General features: G+C 36.3%; 1 protein-coding gene across 2 annotated transcripts in view; it reads right to left on the bottom strand.

The window, feature by feature from the left end:
* Positions 1–4,881: 4,881 nt before the first annotated feature.
* The window catches only part of USP25 (ubiquitin specific peptidase 25), a 97,729-nt gene continuing 84,397 nt past the window's right edge, over positions 4,882–18,213 (bottom strand). For both annotated transcript variants that reach the window (XM_080918924.1, XM_080918923.1), the window contains 6 exons: positions 14,037–14,215; positions 12,761–12,839; positions 10,247–10,326; positions 7,723–7,846; positions 6,576–6,771; positions 4,882–6,265 (listed from right to left, as the gene is read on the bottom strand). In XM_080918924.1, coding sequence (XP_080775050.1) covers positions 6,093–6,265; positions 6,576–6,771; positions 7,723–7,846; positions 10,247–10,326; positions 12,761–12,839; positions 14,037–14,215 — 831 coding nt within the window. In that variant the 3' untranslated portion in view covers positions 4,882–6,092. The remainder of the gene's footprint in view (positions 6,266–6,575; positions 6,772–7,722; positions 7,847–10,246; positions 10,327–12,760; positions 12,840–14,036; positions 14,216–18,213) is intronic.

Below are 18,213 nucleotides of genomic sequence, written 5' to 3' on the forward strand. Positions count from 1 at the left end.
ATATGAAGAGGTGTGCTTACAGGATGGTGGAAGCCCTTGAGAACTCTGCCATGAATCACAAGACACAAACACAAACAAAGGGAGTCTTTGGCTAGAATCTGGCAGTAGAGAAGCACCCAACTTTTCTGTCTGTCTCAGGTACTGGTGTCATACACTATGACTTCCGGCACAGGGCTGGTGCAACATCTATTTGAAGAAAGATTAAATCATGTTAGTGTTCTTTGCTACCTAAAAAGTATCCTAAAAAATGGCAATGGAGGGAGAGTGTGTTAAGTCTAAACTATTAGACATGAAAATGTGTAATCACAATAATTTAATTCAATGTTAAAACATTCGACAATAGTAATCAATTAGCAATGATAGCTATTCCGGTGAGAAGACGCATGTTGCTGCTGTGTTTATAAATATCAAATGCAAAATTTACTTTAGAAATTATACTATGAAATTTAACATAGGTGGAAGTGCTTAAGGCATTTAATTGCCAAATGCATTAAAGGGAGACACAAAATGAAATTATAAAATATCAGCAGTACTTTTATAGTTCTGTCCAGGCAAAATTCTTGAGATTATTTCAAAGGAAGGAAATATAAAAGCGATGAACAAATTTTATTACATAGAAGTGAAAGCAGATATAAAAGGAGAATAAAAAAGCTTACAGTGACTGTTGTAAAGACTACTTGCAAAGAATTAGTGATCCCTAAACTGCACTTCTGCAAATAAACATGAGCAACTGAAGGAAAACAGCCATCAGTGAGGTACCAACATATTCAAATTCTGCCACTAGACATTAAAACTTTTGTGCATTATTGTAAAATATTAAATACCAATAGAATTGTGTGTTAAGTTCTGAAAGAAGCAGTCCCCATGATGTTGTGCCTAACAGGGTAAAATGGGGCAGAAACACTGGTATAGACTATATGTTGTGATCTGGATACAAGTCACACATTCAGAAACAAACAAGGCAAATGCACCAAAAGCAGACACACATCGCAACCTACATCACATGTCTGTAATATATGTGGCACCATATTGTGCATACCAGATACAGAACAGCAGTAATAAACACACACACACACACACACACACACACACATATATATATCCTTGGAAATATATATGTATCTATTATGCAATTTTCATGGTATTATGCTGGAGTAAATAAACAGTTTGGGAATTGATAGAGACACATTCTTAGATAGAGCTTAGTTCTTTTGAGCACTAACCTTCCAGTAACTAGTCCTTCATGTGTTCGATATTGCTATCATTTCAATAAAAATCAAACAAAGCAGATTTGTGCTTTAGACTGTTGTTTGTTTTGTTTGTTTTTAAAATTCTGCTCAGGCTGCTAAACACATCCAGATTACAGCTGACTCAAAGCTCCAGGCAAACCGACAATAACAAATGTAAATATCATTTCCTGTATAAAGCAACCTCCCTGAGTTTGAGGCTGCAGAGCAACCTTAACTGATGAAAAGTGAAAGCCAAAAATAAAATGTGGTTAAATCTCCCTTGGGTTGATCTTAAGGACACAGTCACTCATCTTTGTTGTCCAAGGCATAAATCATTCTGAGCACAAAGCAGTTCTCATGCTAAAGTCTCAGAAACACAACCAGCCTAACACAGCATCTGGCTCCATGTCTGTGTCTGGCTCCACCAGCCAGTCTGTTCTTGCCCATCTATTTTCTTTTCTTTCTTTCATTGATAGTTTACTTATTAACCTCTACTCTGATTTCTGCTCCATTCTGACTCTGGCAAGGAACTGCAGACATCAGCAATCTTAAGTGTTCAGCATGTTGGCTGTGTATGTGTATGTGTATGTGTGTGAGTGTGTCTGGACATTCCTGAGTATGCATATAATGTTCCACTGTGGATCCAAACAAAAGCTATATACATACAAATGGAATAGAACACACACACACACAGAGAGAGAGTGAGAGAGAGAGAGAACCACATAGAATTATACAGAAAAGGGTATCAACCACAAGTTCACTTTTTAAAAGTTTTGTCTTTACAATTAGTTGTAGTAGTCATTCCATTTGTTTACATCTCAAATAATATCCCACTTCCTGGTTACTCCTCCACAAACCCCCATCACATATCTTCCCTCTCCTCCCTTCCCTTTGCCTCTATGTGGGTTCTTCCCCCACCCTTTCCAGCTGCCCTGCTCCAGCATCCCCTTACTCTAGGGCATCAACCCTCCACATGACCAAGGGCCTCCCCTCCAACTGATGGCAGACAAAGCCATCCTCTGCTACATGTGTCTGGAGCCATGGGTCCCTCCCTGTACACTCCTTAGTTGGTGGTCTAGTCCCTGGGAGCACCCGGTGGTTCGGGAGACTAACTGGCTTTTGGAAGGTATGAGGAGGAATGTGTAAACTAGTTGGCTAGTGCAATTTGTAAAACAAATGGCCCCCTCCCTCAGCAATGCTCAAAAAGCCACCACTTGTTTCAGTTGATATTATCCAGACATGGAAACATATACCATCTGGTGGTGGATTAGGGAATTGGGAAGAGACGTAAAAAAGATGACACAAATATCCTTATTGAAAGTGAATCAAAGGTATAATTGAAACAAATCTAAGAAAATACACTTGTGCCCCTCAACAGCCCTGTTTCCATTCATTTAACAAAAGTGTCTCTGAAAAACACTGAACGGAGTCAGACTGGCTATTTCTGAATTAGGTTGCTACAGTGGTTCCTAAAATATAATGAAAGTGGCAAGAAAATAAAACTGGCTAAAGGGAAATGCTTACACTTTATCTCTTCATCAAGCAAAGAAGAGAACCAGCTACTTCATACTATCTGGACCCAAATGTGGCCTCCATACAAAAGCTCCAGCCTTCCGTGAGTATGTGTTCAGAAATGAAGTCTTGATGGAGCTGAATGAAGTGTTGTGAGGTCATGAAGACTGGTTCAAGACACAGGAAGAATATACTCCATAATGTAGGGAAACCTGAGGTCTGTGTGTGCAAAGAAAAGGCCATGCTGGGGCATTGGTACAGAGGGGACACTATCCGAGTTCTTAATCTTGACTGTGTAGCTTCTAGGCCTATGAGAGTAAACAGGTTTGCAGTGCTTTGTTTGATGGCCCCAGAAAGCCTGTGTGTGTGTGTGTGTGTGTGTGTGTGTGTGTGTGTGTGTGTATGCACTGGAGAAAGATCATGGCCAAAAAAAGAACATTTAATTTACCTAACAATAAAAAGAAATATGAAAAATAAAATACAAGAATAATGATTTACCCTAAAGTATTTGTTTTTTTAAAATACTGGGGATAAGTGTCAAACCTAGAGGCAAATCAACAAATTTGAATAAAAAAGCAAAGATGCTGAGCTCCTGGAGAATCAAATATAGAGAAAATCCATGTTATTTTCAGTAATATCTAAAAAGAAACAATAAAAACATATCATTCTTTGAAACTACTAGTGAAGAGAGAAAGACATCAATAAAGAATCAGAAGAGAGTGAAATCAACAGAATATTAAGACACACAAAATGCTAAGAGTTTTACAACATCAGGTGGCTCACCAACTTCAGCACATAAAAAACCTCTAACACAGCACTGGATGGTTTTGAATCATAGTTAAGAGATAGGGCTCAACAATTTTCAGTCCTAACTTGATACCATACAGGCTCAACAGTGCTTTGAACCAACCTCTTGAGAACTACCATTCTTAAATACACCATCATCTAACTTGGAATTTAAAGACTGAGATACTGTCAAAATATCTTAGACTCATTCATGATTTCTGGTCCCTTTAAGTCATGCATGTTTAAACCTTAGGCACTTTCTTAACTGGTTTCTATACTGAGTGTTTCAAAATCTAAGACAGAAGTAGCAATACTTACAGTAGCTAAAATGATAATGTTTGAATTGACCCTGTGTTTGAATGTTGATCCTCTCATAGACAATGGTTTTATGAGGCTCCAGCTCTTAAATCACAAGCTACAAGTTATATTTAAAACTCAACAAATAAAGAAATTTCAAAGACCTAAAAACTTCAAGAACAGAGTAAATGGCCCCAAGAAAACATGTAGAATGTCCAGGTGAGGGTGAAGTTCATTTATGTAACTAAGTTATTTCAGATTCAATCCTATAAATGAATAAGATCTTATATAAGATGGCATTTCATTGTTATTTAGTGCAAGCACGTCTCTGTGTGTTCACAGCACAACCTGTGCGAGTCTGTTCTCCAGCCCCCCGTGGGTCCCCTTACTGAACTCAAACTGCCAGGCTTGGTGACAAATTCCTTTCCCCAGTGAGCAGTCACACAGGCTCATGTGCTAGTTTCTTATGAACTGAATATACGACTACTCACCTTAGACACAATAACCCTGTAATTCACAGCATGTGCCTCTCTTTTGTGACCTGGCAGGCACTGCACCCGTTTAAAGCAGTGCCCCTTTGAGAGAAGACCAGAACGCGTGATGACCAGCAGAGGTTGTCATCAACAGTGTGAAGTGTCTAGACTTTTAAAAGGACAAGGACTCTAAACCCAAGCACACTTTGATGCGCACAATACGCACCACCTCGTTTTACACAGGTCGTGTCCCAGTGACTCCTCCTGGCTGCCTCACCACACAAGATTCCCTGTGTAAAATTATCTCAGAAGTGACTGTGTGAGTTGCCTCTAGTGCAGTGGTCATCAACCTGAACCCCCTGGAGTCATAATCAGATATCCTTCCTACCAGGTGTCATAATTCACAGCAGCAGCAGAGTCTAGCTAGGAAGCGGCAACAAAAGGAATGTATGGCGGAGGGTCACCGCCACGTGAAAAACCGTGTTAAAGGGTCCTAGGCTTCCCTGGTTGTGCTGCTGGATCTTTGGTGGCAGGCACTTGTAGAGTGTGTGATTGGCGACGCTATAACACACAATAGACACGCAGCATAATGATATAGTTTACTATGCTAACAAAGTATCAGTTATAAAGAATTTTTATAAATTCAAAAATAGATTGCTGGTAACATGATTACCTTTAAAGCATTAATCTAGATTTCCATTCACAACATCACTTCATTGATCTAAGAACAGTAGTAGCTCCATCCATAAAATAGTCTACGTCTTTTATCTTTTTTGAAAAAAGAAAAAAAGGAGGCAAATAAAAAATTAAGATTCTTAGAATTCCTAGTTGAACTATCAATTTCAATTCACAGCATTAATCAGTAGAGGACATTTCTCAATTAAAGTATTATATAATTTACAAAAATAGAATAATTATATAATGAAAAACATTGCCCTCCATTATGAAGAATACATGTATGTGCATGTATGTGTGTATAGGTGCACATTTTTTTTTCTTTTTAAATTTCTCAATAGCCCTTATTCAAGTACTTTTTCAGGTTTCTCTTGAAATAATCACCTTGTATTATTTATACATACATAAAAGAACAAACGTTTAATCTAAGTAAAGGTTAAAAGTTTCAGTGCAGCTTGACTTAAAAACCCAGTCACTCACTTCAGTGAAATCTGACTGGACAGAACATGTTTAGGTCCCAAGGACTCAGTTCATATAGACACAGTCGAAGTGCTAAGTACTTAGTACATTTCCAATATGGTTCCATTACACTAACACAAAAGGGTTATTCTTTATGCGTCGCCCAATGTCAACCCCATGACTAACCTCATTTATATAACTGAAATACACACCATTATACAATATACCTGCTTACAATCACATAGGTAGCCATAAATAAAACTTTATTCTTTGATTTCATTTACAAGCTACCAAATATTATGTATCATACACAGTGCTGAACACTTAATGGCTTAGTCTTGGAAGTTCCAGACTAAATGGAAAGCTGTTTGTAAAGAAATCTGAGAGGCAACACTGCAAATAGAAGGCAGCAAAAGCATAGTTTTGCCACAAGAAATAAATTCATTTGTAACTATACATCGGTTTCGGATAAAACAATGTGAGTGCCATGCGATTCTCAGGTTTATTGTTTGTAGTCTTGGCTAAGGTCGGCATAATCGTTTTGTCTTTTGCAGTTATTAAAATAAAAAGTTAAAAACTCTAGCAGCAGCAAGCAACCCCCCTGGCAGGAAGCTGGGGTGAGAACAGAGTTTCTATGGTGACCATGGGAAGTCCGGGCAGTTTATCTTCCATCAGCAGGAGTGCGACTGAGAGACAACATGATCCGGGCGAACCGCTCACAGAGTTCATGCGCAGAATAGGGCGGTAACTTTGGTGGCTCGTGGAAACCTTTGATCTCTGTAGAACAATCAAGCAGTTTTGGCAGAAAATCCGTCAGCTTTTCCTGGAGGTTTGCTGCGAATACAAAAAGATTTATCTAAACACAAAGAGAAGTGAAAGGAACCTCTCTTGTAGGCGCCTTCCAGGAGAGGGTTCACTTAAAGACACATGACATCACTTCCGTTTCGGGGATCAGAGTTTTGCTTTTGTTGTTTGATTTTTAAGGTACATGGCAACAGAAATGTGCACATCTTAGTTTGTGAAGAGGGAAGTGGCTAGAGTGAGAAGGGGAAAGCCACCAGATTAGCAAACGAGGCCAAAGATGACAAAGAGCCTCTGCTGCTGCTGGGCCATCCCAGGTCCTAAGAGCACTGCCCAGACTTACATTCCATTTCTTGCCCCAGGTATGAACACCACCGGTTCCTCATATCCTCCACAGCAAGGATATCTTTCTCCTCCATCTCATCCACCAGCAACAAGGGCAGGAAAGGAACGATAAAGTCATTCATAATAATTAAGCCATTGCTCACTTCTCGGTCTTCTCCAGACTCGAAGAGCTCTGCCGCTTGCTCGTTTAATTTCTTAATGGAACGAGAATAAAGGACACGGTTCGCTTTTACTTACAGCTAAGGAAGGAGGACCTGAACACGGCAATACCGAAGACAGCAATGGACAATATGTTCAAACAGTATCAGAATATAATGCCACCAATACATACCCCAAACACACACCGCGCTCAGAAAAAAAAAAAAAAAAAATTACGTAGATAACAAAAACGATAGACAAGATGAAATCATTATCTTTCAATTGTTTCATTGAAACCCGAAAAGATAATAATAATTCACACTAAAATTGGCATAAGCTGAGTAGTTCAAATTTCTGAGATCATATTTCATCAAAAGGTCCATTAAAATTACTTTCTTACATTTAATGTCCATTATAAAACTAGAGAGGTTTTTCTCATCTTTCTTACACAGGAAAAACAATTATTATTTAGTGGTTTACATTACAGATGAAAGTAATGCTGGTGGGAAATATTGAGTTCTACGTCAATATTTTAGGGGAATTTGTAATTTTATATGGGAGAGCAAGCTGATTTAGTGTATACATTAATTAAACTCTACATATGTAAAGTTAGATAATGTAGAGGAAAATGTTTTCAGAGTACCTTTAAAAGTCTGCAATAATAATAATATTAATAATAATATTTTAGAGAGACTAAAATATCTGAAGAACTATCAATGTCCCACTGAAAATTAAAGGTAATGTGTTCAAGGACATTTTGAAAGCTAAGTCTAGCATGATTTACTACTATCAGGAAACTAACTGATCTAATCTCCCTTTATAGCAAGAAAGGAGCAATATAATGATAAAATCTGGAAATACAAGCAAAGCATTATTTTTTTCATTAAAAACACTTTATGTGGAAATTATTATGGCTTTTATTCAACAGTGTTTAGAATTACCTATGTGAAAACCTGTAAAATGTATCAAACACAGGAAAAATCCAAACACATGCAATTTATGCTCACCAGTAAGCACTCTCTCCTGTAATGTGATATCAGCTCCCCATCGTGCCCTCTGTAAGGACCCTTGGACAGGAGCTCTTTGTTATTCTGATAAGCACAGATAAGGAACAGCAAGGAGTCTATATAACTTAAAACAAACACAGAGCATTAGTATTTTGTTCTTATAAAGTAATCTACAACTGTTCTTATAAAGTAATCTACAACTTCTGTAGCAGTAAGTTCGGTGCACCCAACAAACAAACACACCATTTTTAACAAGAGTGAAAGCTGGAGGTAGGAGAGTAAACAAAAGAACTACAGAATACGGGAGAACGGGCCTCAGCTGCAGTAGTCAATAGTTCTGTTGTCTTTTATACAGGGGCTTGATGTTTTCTACTTAGGACCAAAATTTAAGTGTGATGTGAGGCCAACAGTCAATGTTTTTAACAAAATATTTTCCTATGACAAACAATTTTGTTAACTTTGCACTTACACTTATCACTTGACCCATGCAATGACTATGTAAGGCACTCTTTGTATGTAGAGAAAATATTTTAGCCACTGAGAAAACATAAGCAAAAAATGCCCAAAGGAGATGATAGGTGAAAAGTGGAAAATGTCTTTCCAATTTGGAAACTTACTGGAACAAATTAAGAAATGTTAAACTGGGAAACTAGGGAGGGAGAGAGAGGGTAGGACAGAGGAGCTGGTATGGGGAGGGATAAGTAACACTAAAGACCCTTTAGAAAAGATAGAGGCATATTACACAAGCTTAATACATACCTGCAGGCATGTATACATATATAGTTTCACACACACACACACACACACACACCTTAACACAGTGACACTGTAACAGGTCAGCAATGCCTCTACTAGACACCCGAGGAGAGTATCTAAGAAGCCGAGTGCCTTGACTGAAGTTTTCACAGACCCCCAAAGATTATGTATAGGCTGCCCTGCCTGTAGTCACACAGCTGACTTGATTGATGGCAGCTTCCTACTGCTGAAAACAGCACAATGACAATGACTAACCTGGCAAGACAGGCTACCAACATGACAAAGGCAAAAACATTATGGGAGTGATGCCCACTCTCTGACGGGATTTGCGTTCCCTGAAACAGGATGCAACTCCTCACAGCATCATTAGTAGGCAAGGAAATGTCAGCTAGGTAGGGTGTAGGCCCTTAGCAAGATCTCTACTATGTAGAATGTGCACTGATCAGAAGTGGATCAAAGTACACTAAGAAACTGAGCCTACAATTATAGAAACTGAAATTGTCATTCAAGGTTAGTAGTACCTTGGATAGTTGGACAGCTACATCCTAGAAGTGCCCACTTGTTATTAAAAACATGCCAGTGCCTTAGTGGGAGCTTCCTACAGTTTATTAACACAGACAAAGAAATAGGTCAGTAGTTATTTTGCTTGGCTTCAGTAAGACACTGGATTGAAAGTAGAGCAGTCTCTTAAAGAAAATCACTAGGTTAAATATTTTGATACTAAGTTAGAAATTAAATAATACATGGAGAAATGAATATAAACTAGCAAATAACAGAAATGAAAAGCATGTGAAATGTTTTCATAATAAGAGTTAAAATATTGATTTCTTTATTTTATCATTTTAGACATCTATTTGTGTTATATAAAATAGGGTATGGATCTGGGCGGGGTTGGAGAATGGGGAGAACATGGGGGAGTGGAACTGATAATTGTACTATATTAAAAATCAATTTTCAATTACAAATAAAATAGTAAAAATAACATTTTATAGTTAAATATATTGAAATTTTCAAATTATTTTCAATTTTTAAAAGGTATATGTCATTTACAAGTTTTTAAAGAAAAACTTATTTTCTTATAGGTATACAATGGGATTTTACCTTATGGTTGTGCACACTAGGCAAAGAACACTATCACTGAATATCTTTCTATCACAGGTGCCCTTTTATGGTACCTGGGGATTCGAACAAGAATAGCTGTGGATTCGAGTCAAACTTAGATGAGGAACGCAGATAACACCTGATGTCCAGGGACATTTTAGGGAACGTAACTAGTAATCTAGGCTGAGCCCTTCCCTTGTTGGGCTGGAAAAGGCATAGCCAAACTCATGGTCACAATAGACAAAGATTAAACTCAGCCCTGGTCAATCCAGTGGGCAAGAGAAAAACGGAAAGAGAAACAAATCAACAAAAGAGTAGACATGGATGTTTGTGGAAGCCTGGTGGGAGGAGTTGGAGAGGGTAGAGAGGGAGGTGAGAGAAGGTGGGCCGTCAGTACGATGAGAAACTGTTACAGCACAAACTCTAAATAAAAAAGGAAACTAAGAAAAGCAAAGACGCAAATACCAACTGTTTGGATTTAGAGTAAAAACGAAATATGTTTTATAGTGAGGGCATTTAACATTGTGTTAAATTACAATATTCTATAATTTCAAATTGTTTTGAGCTAACCTGTCATTAAAATGTAATTTACATATTGCATCAGATGTCAACTACTGAATAGAAATAATAAAAGAACAAACTTTTCCATATTTGTGCCCTTTCTTACCTTTCTCTCTGAAAGTTTTCTAGTCCAATTATTAGATACATAGTTGTTTCTCTGAATTTCTTATAATCTGCATGCCATTCCTGTATACAAAACAGTAGATATGAAAACAGTAAGTGGTAAAAATATAAAACAATGCATTCTTCTAATAGATATGCAAACTAGGAGAATGATTTTAAAATTAAAATCACTTAGGTAGCAGTCTGCATTTCACTGTAGTGATAAAAATAATAACAACAACAACCACAATAATAATAATAATAATAATAATAATAATAATAATAATAATAATGTTTATCAGGTATTTAGTCATGGATAGGAAATTAAACAATGCTCCCAATGAAGGTTAAGAATATGACATATAACATAATAAAATGGCAGGATGACCAAATGGTTATTTTTCCTTCTCATAAAACATCCTTCAGTATAAAATTTACTAATATTAGAATTGTACAAACAGCAATATTCTATTGATACAGTCCTGTCCAGAGCTTGAAATTATTGCTTGATATGGAATTTTAAGAAAATGAAAAATGTCATAGTTCAGATATTTATTATTATTATATGGAGGAATTTTAAATGTGTTGCAGAATACTCTTGAAATAGGGTGGGAAGTAAGCCCCCTCGCTCCACAAACAACAGGAAGCAGGGATACTCAGGGCAAAGGGATAACAGTGACAACAAAGCCCCCTATTTTATAAAGAATTTTTCGTCCTGTCTGCAGATACAAACTCTGACACTGTTGCTGTTGCCAAGAGGCACTTGCTGAACGTGGTGTGGCTTCTCCTTGGGAGGTTCGGCCAGCAACTGACCAATGCAGATGTGGGTGCTTGGAGCCAACCATCAGACTGAGATCTGGGACCCTGGTAGGGGAGCTGGAGGAAGGACTGGGGGAGATGAGGGGATTGAAACCCCATAGCAAGAACAATAATTGCTGTCCAGATCACCCAGTGCTCCCAGAGACTAGACCTGTAACCAGTGAGTGTGCAGGGAAGGATCTATGGCTCCAGATGCATATGTGGCAGAGGATGGCCTTGTCTGACATCAATGGGAGCCGAGGCCCTTGGTCATGTGGGGGTTGAAAGCATCAGCATAGGGAGATGCTAGAGCAGTGTGGGGGTAGGTGCAGGTGGGTGGGTGGGGGCACCCTCATAGAGGCAAAGGGGAGTGAGGAGAGGAGGGTTGTAGGATGGGGGTGCTTGTATAGGGAAAACCAGGAAGTAGAATATCATTTAAGGTATAAATAAATGGAATGATTAATAGAAGAAGAGGAGAAGGAAGAGGAGGCGGAGGAAAAAATCCTCTTGCAAATAAAAACACCATACACCCAAAATAAGATAAAATAATAATAAAAATTAGTTCAAAAATAAAAAATTCCATATAGAATTTCTCTAAAGAAAGTTCCACCAAAAGTTGTTCTGGCTCCGTTCTGATGAGCAAATGAAGAGGAGAAGAATGTTATACACACAATTAGGATTATTTCAAGCCATAATTTTGATACTCTTACTTCATTTTTACAAAAAGGTAAAATTCTACAAGATCATGTTACCTATTCAGGAATTGCCTTAGAAACTCTAAGCAGCAAAATTAAAAGTTTGTAAATAAGACAAAAGATTAAGAAAAGACATAAAGAAGTAAGTTTTTCAAACTTAATTTGAAAACATAAATACTACACTCTCAATTTGGCCCGTTAACATGTATACTTAAATCAATGTTAATACAGGATTTTGTACATACACAGGGACAAGTCTCATGAGCCATGATACGAGTGTACACATGCATATTCATAGACAGCACTGTCTGAGGATTGTAATTTCAGATGGCAGACGACGGCTAAAATGACTGTCTAGCACCTCTAACATGTAGGATGGAGCAACGGGAAAGCAGAAAACAGCAAACAGTCAGCGCAGATAGAATGGCAGTTAAGCTCGCAGGTCTGTTCTGCTGTCCGAGAGCTGTGAACTCCTCTGACACCTTCAGCCAGTTCACCCCCTTCCCTGGGCCTCCGGTGCTCATTTACAGACGAGTAATAATAAAACACATAACAAGGAGAGAGCATACACCAGCACATCTAGCTGTTTATAAACATTTTTTTTACAATATGTGTGTGTGTGTGTGTGTGTGTGTGTGTGTTAGCTGTGGATAAGAGAGAGATGCTGCCCATAGTAACTGTGTGGAGGTAAGAGGACCATTCTGCGCCATTGTTCTATGGAATTGGAGACTAATATCAGAATTAAATCAGTCAAGACACCTGCCGTGCTTAGAAGAAGGCTCAGTAGACTCTTCATAAATCTTAGCAATTTCAACATTAATGCAATAAATTGCACTTAGTAAGTTAGAGAAACTATCTAGAGAAGTAATTGAAAACTAGTTTATGAAATATAAGAGCACTTATAAACATAAAACCAAAGGTTTTCTTTAAAACATTTTAGTCATTTAAAACAGTTAATTCTATTCTCCTTTATGACATGTGGAAAATGTCAACTAGAGACATGAATTTCACCAAAAGCACACTACCTCATATTCCTCCAAGTTCACTTCTTCAGGTTTGATCATTTCCAGTTTGGCTTGGGCAACTTTCATTATGTTGTGACACCTTTAAATATAAAAAAGTCATCTCTAAATCAAAAACAAATTCCAGAGAAACCGTAAAAGCATGTTGCAAAAGCTAAATTGCTAAACACACAAAAACACAGAATCTCCACAGTTGCTCCTGAGATGGAGCAATAGTTTGATGGTCTGATCAGAGTAAACCTGCAGATCTCAAACGTGCCCAGAATGGTCCTCTGACCTGAACACATAACATGGAAGGCAAGTATCACCCCTTTCACCACCCCAAAAACACACACAAATGACTTCACACTATACCATGGCAAGCATGTCTTACTCATAACCCCTAACAACATACACAAACTTGAATAAAATTTTTTAAAGAATTAAAAAAAAAAGAGCTGAGTACAGTGGTACACAGATTTAATTCCAGCACTCCGAAATCAGATGTAAGATTCTCTGTGAATTTACAGTCAGCCAGGTCTATACAGTGAGTTCCAAAAGTCAATCAAGGTTGGTGTCTCAGAAAAAAGAAAAAAGTAACATTTAGCAACTTAAACCTTTATACCTAGGATCTTTTAAAAAAGAAATTCAGACTAACAGAAAGAAATTAACATTAGAAGTTTTATAGCACATATTGCAAAAAAAATAGTTGCAGGTGAAAAAAATTAACTCTTTTATGTCATCCTTCATATCAAAGAATTATCAATGCATATTTTCTGTTTACATGGCTAGACTTTCTTCATGGCTTGTCACAGCAAGGCAAGCTCACTTTCCAGATTTTTGGGGCTGCTGGCGATATATGGGAAATGCTTTATATAAAAATTCTTTTATATAAAGTTTATATAAAAATTCTTTGTAATCCAAGGACTGACTTCTCACAGTACTGGTTAGAGATGCTGCTACAACTGACAAATCACAGGGAAGTCTGACAATAAAGTTACAGCCTAAAACCCCCTCAGTATAGATGTTTCAAGACCACCTTTCCTTCACCAGAAGAGTGATTTCTTTATTCATAGTTTAAAATACCAAAATTAATTTTAGGTAAAACATTAAAATGGCATATCTAGAAATTTTAGAGAAATGGAAAAGCAAATACCAAATTAATGGGAGATAGGGTTGTACTTTATTTCTTATAGCTTTTTTTACATACAAAAGACTTGTGATTAGCAAAACCGGACCAAGTCAGAACAATAAGAAAAGTATGAACACATGAAGTAGATGCTTTGTGTTTTTACATTACCTTTCATCAAAACTCAAATTTCTATCTCCGAATTGTTCGAGTAACGTTTTCTCAATGATTTTCTTTGGCGCCTGATTCTGGATAAAGTAGATCAGGACATGATGTAAGCGATAATCTGTTTCTGGTGGGGTATCTTCTTGGGCCAACTTAACCAGCCTTGAGTACTCTAATTTAATTGCCTAGAAAACAAAATAAGGCATGGTTTTAATTAATTTTGACTTAAAGTTCTTCACTGTTTTAATGGTAATTATTTAAATGTTCATTTTTTAACCTTTTAATGTGTAAGTTGGTTCTTTTAAGTGTCTCCTCATTTCATACTTTAAAAGAATTCTCTAAATGATCAACTACATAAGACTTTCCTTATCTCATCATCTTATAAATGTCCTTATGTTTCTACACACAGAAGTGGTGACATAGTTTGTCTGCAGATGGTGTGGATCACTTTGTGAAATGAAAAAGCTTTTTGTGGCAGAGCTTCATCCTAGTCAGTCTTGGGACATCACTAGAGGTGTTGTGCATTTGCAGCTCTAGATTACATACCAGAATCCCAGAGGAGTTGGACTGTCCTAGAACACCCAGGCCTGTACAGGAATGTGAGGCTCTTGCGGGCAGTTACACTACTACTATAGCTATTTCAGCGGCAGCCACAGTGCAGTAGCAGTCACCTCAAGTGACTATGACTGCTACCACAGTACTTGGATTTTATGACTATAGTAGCAGTGATGATACATGCTATAGTCTCACTTATTTCTTTAGCCATAAAATGCTTCCAAATTGAGAACTAGTAATGCAAAAATATTACTATATCTTTCAATATATGAGCACAATCTGGATGATATATAGCTATGAATATGTGTAGACTTACATATCAAATTCTGCTGAATTAATCACATGAAGCCCACATGGTTAAAAATAAGACCTTCAAAATTAGTTTTGCATCTAAATTCTAGCTCTGCTAATCATAAGATACTTTAGGTTGCATGCAACACAGTTACAAACATTTCATTCAGTTGAAAAGGTTTATCAGTTTCTTCCCTTCACATACCTATTGTTGTTGTTGTTTTAGCAATGGGTTTGTGTCAGATTATTTCAGTGAATTTACAATCTACAAAACGTCCAGACAACAAACTCAGAACCAATTAATATGATATAGTTCACCTAGAAAAGACAAACTGTCCTAATAATAACTTATCCCTTATAAGATATTCCTATCTACCCGTGGATACTCAGAGCCACGCAGCTATGGTTTATCTTCATCCTCCAACTTGCCTCTCTGCTCTGTCTTCTCTCCCCCTTTCTAAAACTCTGTTCCTGCCTACCCTTTTTCTCCTCTAATGACAGGAATGTTTTATCTTGTGCCTGCCTGCGTTCACCTGCATAAAGACAACAATCTACACCCTACCTTCTCTGTGTTCCCACTGACCCTAAATCTCCCTACAAATTATATTGAGGCAAGTTCACCTACAGATATTTCAAAGTGCTCTGGTTTTATCACAGTAGCTTGGTTATTGTTTAACACAGGGTTATGTTATATAGCTCAAGGTGTCTTGAGTTCATAATCCTCTTGCCTCAACTTTAAGAACCTAGTATTATAAGTATGTGCATCTAAGCTTCAAGTAATCCTACAATCTATGTTGCTATATTTTAGAAGAAAATTAACTGAAAACATGTACTGAAATATTTATGGAATACTTAAGGGTTGACAGTCCCTTCTTCACAACAAAGCATTACAAAGAGAAGATGATGTTCATTTTTTAAAGTGATACAAATTTTTCCCCCTCCAGATATACTGTCAAGCACATAGAAACTTTTCACTATGATTTCTTTTAAAAATTTTATTTTTCAATTTTTGGTGAGGAGAGCCACATGTACTTTTAAAATACAATGTGTCCTAAACATTAGAATAAAACATACCCTTGTATTTTCATGTGCTAATCTCCTAGATTTTCTCAAAGAGTCTCCTAATTTTCCAAAATTAATGTAGTCACAACACTTTCGATTTATACTTTCTCAACTAGGGACAGAAAGGGACAGATGTCCTGTGCTGTCCCTTCTGGCAGTGTTGTATACAGCTGACACTGGATTAGCACTAACAGAACAAACTGCCTTAAATGAGTCTCCATCATGTCTCTAATGATATTATTCGTATTTTGACTATCTATACTAAGAAATATTTTAAGATAATTATTGTAAATAGTACAAGAATATAACATACGTATAATAAGAAATATTATAATAGTCAATAAATTTCATTGACTCTAAAAGGCCCAGTGTCTACATTCCAGTACTAATCTTAATAAAATAATGCCTCTGACTGTGAACTTGATAAGATGTTACTCAACAACTGAATTTCTCCTCATTACTCTAACATTCAGAATATGTCCTAAACAGTATAGTAAATATGATAAAACCAGATTTTTCTTCATATAAACAGCTATTATGGAAGTGATGAGATATTTTTGGGAGAACAGTTTAATGACATAATCAAGAGACTACACTAAAAATTATCTTAAAGCACAGAATTTAAAAAGATAAATATTTAAAAATATTTAAAAATATATTATCTTTGTTCATCCTAAATTTCAAGTACCATTTTGTAATAAAATATCTATTCATCTAAGAACAGTTTAAAATATAAGCTAATTATCTAGCAAATGATGACACCATATAAAAAGATAGCAAGAGATGTAAACTGAAAAGCCATATTTGGTGCCTTTTTAAAAATAACGTAAATATCAAAACATAATTCCCAACTTCATCTTAAATTAATACATGAACTCAAATTCTCTAAGGGCTCAGAGAAAAAGTAACAATTCTAAATAATCATAAAAACTGAAAAGTTTCATGACGTATTTCATTTATAAAATAAACATTTTTTTATAAAATGTCAAATATACTAATGACACACGAGGCAATATGTTCATTGCCTAAAAAAATATACCAGTAGAATACAGAGACAAAAACATACCAGTAGAATACAGAGACAAAAACATACCAGTAGAATATAATACAGAGACAAAAACAGTGACAGTTGGCAAAGGAAAACTATTATATGATAAAGGGATCATTTTAAATCAGTATAAAAGATGGAATAGAGAAAATTCTTTGGAAATCTTAGATATTATTCTATTTGAAAAAATTAAATCCTATAATCTAAGTCAAGCATGAAATTATAGTAATAAATGATTTCAGTAGTTTTAGAAGCAGTCATGAACCTTTTTATATTTATTTCAAAGGTATTTACTAAAATTCATACCATATAGACGTATAAACTACACATTATAAGCCATAAAATGCAACTGGAAAATTACTGCTGAATAACATATCTTATTTAACATAGATAAATAAAAATGTCCACAATATAAAATGAACATAGTTATATTAAATGCCAGCAGGCAAAATATTTCCACAAAGATACTGATGCTTAACACAAATCAATACAACTGTCAGTATGTTAACAACTAGTTAGGTAAAAGACTGTGACAGTCACTTAGCAGCACTTAGAATGTGCAAGCAATTTTTCCTTACAATCCTAGTACCTATATTTGTGCCAAGTATTCAGGGATGGAATAATGTTATTAACTGGAAGTGACTCAAACATCCAGCAACAAAACTGTCAACCACATATCACAACCAACAATTTCAATTGAATTGTTTGTGACAGATACTATCTAATGAGTTCCTAAATAGATTATGAATTGAGTTTCATGATGTCTCAATGAAAGCACTGTATCTGATAATGCCCAGCTTACAGAATTAAGTGAGAAAACTTAGATTTAAACCTACACACATCATTACAGAGACATGACACCCACTTCTTAATCTAGAGCAGTTACGAATTGTAGGAGTGCTGAGATCCTGGTCCCATGGGCTCCTCAGTGTGCCACAGATGAACACATCATTTCCAGATGTGGTATGCTCTCAGAGAATGTTTACATTTGTTTTTTAAGCCCATTGGAAACAAGGGGAAATAATGTGGTTGATGTATGAGCTGTGGCTTAGATAACTGCTCATACATCATTAAGGGAAAATAACTACAGGAAAAATAAGGAGGACACTGAAAGATAACCCTACTTTAAGTTTTGAATATAGTGACTAGGTTTAAATTTTTTAAAAATTATACATGAATTGGTAAGTTTAAATAACTATATGTATCCCCAGAAGGAGACAGAGGAAA

This window comes from Micromys minutus (genome assembly GCF_963924665.1).
Source record: "Micromys minutus genome assembly, chromosome: 7".
Taxonomy (NCBI): Eukaryota; Metazoa; Chordata; class Mammalia; order Rodentia; family Muridae; genus Micromys; species Micromys minutus.